Raw genomic sequence first — 7,500 nt, forward strand, 5'->3', positions numbered from 1 at the left:
AAGGCTTGTGGAGATGTCTGAATTTTTATATTTTTTTGCTGTTTTTGGACTACCCTAATATATATATATATATATATTGTTGTGGTTGACCAAATTCGCAAACCACCATTCAGGTCCCTTAGGTGAGATATCTCGGTAAGTATATGTGTAGTTAGGCCCAAACCCGTTGTCTAGAGGGAATAAATGTCATTCATGAGGGCTGCGACTCTTCAGGATAGCCATTTTTCTTTTACTATCTTTATTTTGGACCAGCCGCCATTATTACAACCACCAACCACGTCTCAACAGCCATCACAACAACAACCACCAACCACAACGCCACTTCACAACAACAACCACCAGCCACAACGCCGCTTCACCACAACCGCCACGACCTTTACCGTCACAACTCGCCACCATCGCATCACCGTCATCTCGCGCCACTCGTGGGCACCGATGCTGGACTCGTGCGGGGCGCGCACCGAGCAGCCTGTTCAAAAACATCACGGATTTTCCGCAGAAAAACGGATCAAAAACGACTCACGCCCACTTTTGTTCCGTCCAATCGGTGAGCGAGGGGCGATTTGGCCCCGCCTCCAGGGCGTTGGAGGGCGGTCGCTATATGCAAATTCATGGATCAAAAAGCATTCACGCCCACTTTTCCTCGGGCCAATAGGGAGCGAGGTGAAAGGTCGGAGGCAGAGGGTCAAAGATGAAAGAGCGAAGCCACGGGGCTTATAAAAACAACTGCGTTCGTCAGACGAGTTGAGTTGGAAGCGGAGGAAGAGTTGAGTTGAAGGAGCAGTTCGCAGGGCAGTTCGCAGTTGGGAGTTCGCGGAGCCAGTGAAGAGTTGGGACGAGTCAAGAGAGGAGACGGAGAGGGCGATCGGACGAAGCTGTGGAGGCGGCGGCGGCGAAGGCGGTTGAGGGGGTGCTCGCGTCGGATTCGGGGAACTGCGGAGGGAGAGGCCGGCGGCGCGACCGAGGTCGTGGTGGAGACGCTCGTCACGGGACCCGAGATTTTGTGAAATCCTCCTTTCCCCGAGCATCAGCAACCCCCTCCTGTTTCCCCCCGCGCTGAGATAGTGCGACAAAAGGGGGCCCCCTTCCCACCCCCTACCAGACACTGTCCGCGAGGCCCGCGGAGTTGAGGCACCACCGCCACTTCGCGTCTCATCATCAGACGGGTATGCCCGACACGGTATTGGCCCCAGGCCCGCCTACCCCCCTCATCCTGGAGGGTGGTTCTCTTTTCTTTTGCTTTGAGAATATGTGTTGTCGGCGCCGTCTGTGAAGTAAAATTGTATAAGTGTTGCCGAGTGCCCGGTAGTCGGATAGATCTGCATTGTTGCATTTGCTTTTTGTCTTCTTCTTTTACATGTGCTTTTGGTGGAATTGTATATGTGTGCTTTCCGTTCATCGCGAAATAAATGTGCTTATTGTTGAACTGTTTTCCCGCTTCGCTTCGTCATTTCTTTCATTGAATCCCCATCTTGCTTCACGTAAAGGGTTGGTCGTGGGCTAAGACACCCGATAATTAATCGAACCGTCGAGGCCGACGAATAACACCGCTCGGTTATCCCGATAGTACGGAACGGGTCGCTTAAGTGGCCCGTGTCCGAAGTCGACCTGCGGCGAGGTGCGATCGCCCGGTCTACCCTCCGTGTGGGTACTTAGGTAGGTCGAATTTGGCGAGCAACCCTATCCCACGCGGGGGCCGATTGGCTCGATCGCGGTGAGACCGAAAGGTCCACCCGTGACTGGTTCCCGGCGTTAGTCCGAGAGGGTCACGACTGGATTGTCCGTCCGGTGGGCGACGTGCCGCGATTCGAGTTACGTGGCCGTTCGCACGCCGGCGGGCGCGAATCAGCAACAATATATATATATATATATATATATATATATATATATATATATATATATATATATATATATATATATATATATATATATATATATATATATATATATATATATTAGGTCACCTAATTCAACCAGCCAATTATTTTTGAGATCAACATTGACCAAAAGGTCAACTTTCCCTGCTCTTTTGGCTCTCAGTCCCTCCAGGTCACACACTTTCTTCCAGTAACTCCTTCCTTGTATAAATCCCCACATCCAGGCTTAGTTCAAGTCTACAACAGTAGGGTAAAAGGAAAGCTTAGCATTGGTCTAATGTACAAAAGAAATACAAAATGTCTTATTTTATGGAGTGGGATACAAAGATTTGGTCCTTCACTATCATATCCCTTACTTGCTTATCTCTCATGCCTTCTCAAGTTAACAGAGTCCATTGATCTGCCATTAGGAAATTAGTGTTTTTGCAATTTTAAAAATGTTTTTCCAGGACCAACTTGCCAAAGGAAATCATGGCATTCCCTGGATTCCCTTTCAACCCTCAACTACCTTCTTTTGTACCTCACACTGATGTGCAGACATACCTGGAAGCTTACACTGATCATTATAACATACGGCCACAGATCAAGGTATTTCATCTGGCATAATATGCCCACTGCATACTCCACATGAAAAATGTGAATTTTTCCTCTCCTTTCAACCTCCTCCCATTTATTACCACTTTCCTTTCCCTAAATCTATAGATTACTAAAACTCTCATCTTGTATATATGTATATGTGTATGTATGTATGTATGTATGTTCCCGAAATACAGCCAAAACGGTACACGATAGCGCAAAAATTGTATGGCTACCTTACTCAACATTCCCCTATAGTGTGCAGTATCAAGTTTCGTTCAAATCGGGCAACGAAAAAATTATTCAAAAATCAGTTCCTGATTCAGTCAAGTACTCTTCGGGATTATTTGATCAGTGCAAACAACCTCAGCGGTATAGTTCGCTGGAGCTATCTTTTTTTTAATGATTTTTTTTTATCAACCGCTGTCACAACGGGAACCCAACGGGTTCACGGGTCATCTAGTATCTTATATAAACACGGTGATTGGCTGTTCTCTGGGGCACTGCCCTTCCCCCGTCGCGTGTGTTCCTAGTTCTGCAGGCTCCATCCCAAGTGGCTGCCTGACACCATAAGTACACTACCGCCCTTTGCGGTCTTGGGTCCACTCAGCTGCCATTTATTATCGAAGGAAAAAAACATTATGACAGATTACAATTGGGAAAACCACAATAAACACCAAGGTGGGGCAACAATGGGTGTGCAGACACGAACAGGCTGGGAGGGAAGACGAAAGGAACTTCACTAAAACTCAACACTGCCTTTCATACACTTATTACCCTCGCTGGAGGAGAGGGAATTGCATTTGGGTATGTTTGTTACTTACGAAATCTAATTATTTCGTAAGTATATTGATCAGTTCCATTCTGTTTGTTTGTATGTGTGTGTTTGTTTGTTTGTTTGTTTATAGGCACGATAACTCGAGAACGGAAGAAGCTACCAATGTCAAATTACACCACGTGATTCAGGACGGTGATGGCTTGCGCTGATTAGATTTTGGTCAAAATCGGTCAAAGGTCAAGGTCACAGTGAGGTCAAACATCCCAAAAAAAGTTATAACTCGAGAACAGAAGAAGCTACCAATGTCAAATTACACCACGTGATTCAGGAGGGCGATGGCTTGCGCTGATTAGATTTTGGTCAAAATCGGTCAAAGGTCAAGGTCACAGTGAGGTCAAACATTCGATTTTTGATGGTTTGGTACAGAATCATTGTTGAAACTTCTGGTTTGCGTCGTTACCTTCTCCGGAGACAGCTTTTATTAGATAAGGTCAGAGGTCAAGTTGACGATTTCGTAAGTACCAGTCTATGACTGCTTGTTTGTCTATTTGTTTGTTTGTTTGCAGAGAACTTGTGTTTTTCTCCACAACCACTTGTCGGATTGAGACATTGGTGCGACAACTCATGTAGAATGTTTTAATAATAACTATGACATCATTGGTCACGTGATGTGGCAGTCATGTTGGAAAAACGGAAAAATTCTGGACCTCTGTATCTCTGAAACCGCACCAAGGAAAAAAATTGAAACTTGGTCCATAGCAATTACTCCTCATGAGGAATGTGTGATTTTTATGATGTCATATGTGCCTTCGTTATGATGTCATAATTGCATACGTAGAATGCTACATCCGATCAGTAGGAAAATTGAGCGTCATCTTGGGATAAAATGGTCCACAAAAAAATTTTTGATGACGTCATCGGTCACGTGATTCAGCAGCCAGATTGTTTTGTTTTTTTAACTTCAAAAATCTTCTCTGAAATGGCTGAATAGATCAAGGCATAACTTCACACATATGACTGCCTATCCATGAGGAACAAAAGCTTCACACACATGATGTCATAGGTCACATGGTGTGGCAGCCATATTGGATTTAAGAAAATATTAAATAATGTTTTCTCTGGAACCGCTTAATCATTTGATGTGAAAATTCACAATTATTATCTAATGGAGATGGGGGAATACATGTTTTGTATTTCGACTTGATCGGACACATGGTTTGGCAGCCAGAATGATTTAATATTTTGATGTGGTGTTTTTTTTTTGTTTTTTTTTCTTTGTTTTTTGAATAAGGCTTACTTCGCTGTGCCTGGATGGGTTTGAGGGTAGAGTATCAGTTGCTGAAATGCGAATCCTATCCAGGTTCCTCCTGATGACTCCATCTTTGCTTTTCATTGTTTGGGTTCCTTCTGATGACTCCAATACAGGACTGTACCTATTTTGTCTTCCATTCGATCTGAATTGAATTTATTTAATCCCATTCTGAATTCAATTGAAAAGTAATAAAATAATTGTCATGGGTCAGGGTCAGGTGTCCAATCAAAGTGGGGTTGCATCAAAGCGGGACATCTTGGTACCTGATCATCACTGCCAGCAGTTATTAAGTGGCAGTTTTAATTATGTCTCTTCGTAATTATGTAACACACCAGAGCACACAAATGCCACAAAAAAATACACCACACAAAACAAGCCCTGGCAAGGGGCTGCAAACTCTGATTGCTCTTTTTCTTGTTACCCTTACTTATACTGTTGTGACAGGCACTGTGAAATAACTATTATAATCTAATCCCCATTTACCCCTTTGGACCAGATCCATAATAATATTATCAGTAGAAACATGAGAATGCTCTGTTGACAAATGGCAGTATTTCAACCTGAAGAACCAACACACACAGACTTAACACAGCAGCCATCGGCTTTTCTGGGTTTCACGGGGTCACAAAAATGAACTCACCCACGAAAGGTGAATTTCCCATTGTCATCCTTTGCTTGCACTTTGACTCTACTTTGGAATCTGTCTGAATCTGAAATGAATCCAGTAATCCTTACATTTTGATATTGGAAAGCTCCAGATGCAAAACTATTTAAAAACAGAAATCTGCATCACAATTTCGCATTTCGAGGTTTCCAAAACGGCAGGTGTGCCATTTTCATACTTGGGATATCTTGTTGGAAAATATGCCATTTTCTTAGTGAACTGAAATCCAGCTGTCACTTTTTCAGCACTTCATTTGCGGATGTTTGAGATCCCATTGAATCTCCCACAAGAACGTTTAATTTGTCGAGCCGGTATCAGTTTATATTTTGCAAAATAATTTCCCCGTGGTTCACAACTTCCCTCATTACTGCCTGCCAGTTTCATCAGGATTTGGTGAGTGAAGATGAGACCGACAACTGCAAAGTTCCCTTAATTGACAAGCTACCCTTTCCTGTGACAGAAATGCTCACTCGTGACATTTTTCACCAAGGGAACTCCAACTTTTCATTAACCTCCGCCATCTTCGAAGATGGATGGAGGTTACTGTTTTCATCCCTTTCTGTTTGTTTGTTTGTTTGTTTGTTTATAAACAGTATTCCGGAAAAACTCCTCGACGGATTTTGACGAAACTTGGTGGGGGGGGAGGGGGTTAGGTATGGTCCAAGGATCATGCCATTAAATTTTGGACTTGGTCCCCCCCCCCCAAAAAAAATTGTTGGAGAAAATTTTTTTTTTGCATTTCTACATGTTTTGAGTGATTTCCAACCCCCCCCCCCAAAAAAATTGTTTAGAGAAAAAAAAAATTTTCAACTTTTTTTTCAACAAAATTTCGATTTCTTTTTTTTGCATTTCTACACGTTTTAAGTCATTTCCAAACCCCCCCCCCCCCCAAAAAAAAAATGGAGAAAAGAACTATAACTCTGTCAGCACTGTTGACATCATATTTAAAGAATAAGATATAAGGTTCACTTGAGTGACCCAGCAGTATTGGCGGCGGAGGTTTTGCACTCTCCCGAGTGCTCCCCTTCTAGTTCAATATGTTTTCATAACAAACAGAGTTTCGAATGTTTTGTGCTGATCATTTTGTCAGGTGTTATTTCTTGCAGTTTGAGACATTTGTCGAATTGGTGAAGCCTGTTATGAAGGAAAAAACAGGGAGTGAGGTGACTTGGGAGGTCACGACTCTGGACCTGAGGAAACAACATCGGACGACAGAGAGATTTGATTCCGTCATTGTCTGCAATGGGTAAGTTTGTGCTGTGATGGGATCCTCTTCTCATTTAACTCATAAGCAATGGTGATTGCCACATCGAAAATTTCTGCTGTTGATCAATGCGCAATTGCTAATGCAACTGATATTGTTTAGTATCGATTTGCTGAAGCCGAGTGCACGGTCGTCAAATGAGTGACCAAATGGCATCCGTGCTTTTAATCGCAGTAGCTTGTATACAACCAATAAGTCAGCTGTAGCAAGGTAGCGCTCATCTCGTGAAAAAGTTTGATAGCTGGTCCACATGAACCATTGACTTTCCTTTTTGAGCACTTTTTCCAATGCACGAATGCGAGTCGAGTTTGAGCAACACGGATACTTTTCGCCACTTATTGCTGGGTCATTAAGGTGATGACATGGGTAAACACTGGTCACAAATTCGAAGAAAAACTAGATCTACAAGGAATTTCTTTTAAATAATATCTAAGTTGTATCAAGCACATTCAAACATCAATGAAGCCCATTGATGTGCAAGTGCTCCTATGTTTAAAAATAGTAGAATTTTGAACTAGAGAGTTCATAGAATACCTTACCCCCATGAAGTTTTGAGGAAAAAGGACATTGGAAGGTTCTACGAGCAGCAAATTTGATTGGTTGTGATGAAGCAAAATTCCATAATGTTTTGTCCAAGTAATGCTTAAGGGTTTTGAAAGTGCCAATAAGGCAATTTGAGTTTGACAGTGTTCAAGTATATAAAATTCAATGATATAATATATAAATAAATATTTTAAAGGTTGTAGCAAAAAAACTTCATGAAGTTTACCACCGTTGATCTGCATCTGCATTGACCGCCATCTTTTACACCACCTTATTTAACATGTTATATTAGTTATTCGTGCCTGTTGTTTGTGTCCTATGTGATATCCTTTAAAGGATAACAAGTTGCCTGTTTAGAATGATTTTCAATTTTGGTTGACTGTCAGAAAAGCAGATGACTAAACCAATTATCTCACTCCTCTCTGTGCATGCGTGATCGGGAGAAGATTCCGTACAATTTTCCAAAGTACTGGTACTGCTAAACCG

General features: G+C 42.6%; 1 protein-coding gene across 4 annotated transcripts in view; it reads left to right on the plus strand.

Moving 5' to 3' along the window:
• Positions 1–7,500, plus strand: part of LOC147022961 (uncharacterized) — a 22,511-nt gene that overhangs the window by 13,429 nt on the left and 1,582 nt on the right. For 2 of the 4 annotated variants that reach the window (XM_085887922.1, XM_085887918.1), the window contains exons 2-3: positions 2,327–2,465; positions 6,314–6,453. In XM_085887922.1, coding sequence (XP_085744048.1) covers positions 2,327–2,465; positions 6,314–6,453 — 279 coding nt within the window. Of the gene's footprint in view, positions 1–2,326; positions 2,466–6,297; positions 6,454–7,500 lie in introns of all 4 variants that reach the window. The other 2 variants (XM_085887920.1, XM_085887919.1) reach the window with 2 other exon arrangements.

This window comes from Eptatretus burgeri, chromosome 7 (genome assembly GCF_056783735.1).
Source record: "Eptatretus burgeri isolate ZD-2024b chromosome 7, Ebu_testis_v1, whole genome shotgun sequence".
NCBI classification, from domain to species: Eukaryota; Metazoa; Chordata; class Myxini; order Myxiniformes; family Myxinidae; genus Eptatretus; species Eptatretus burgeri.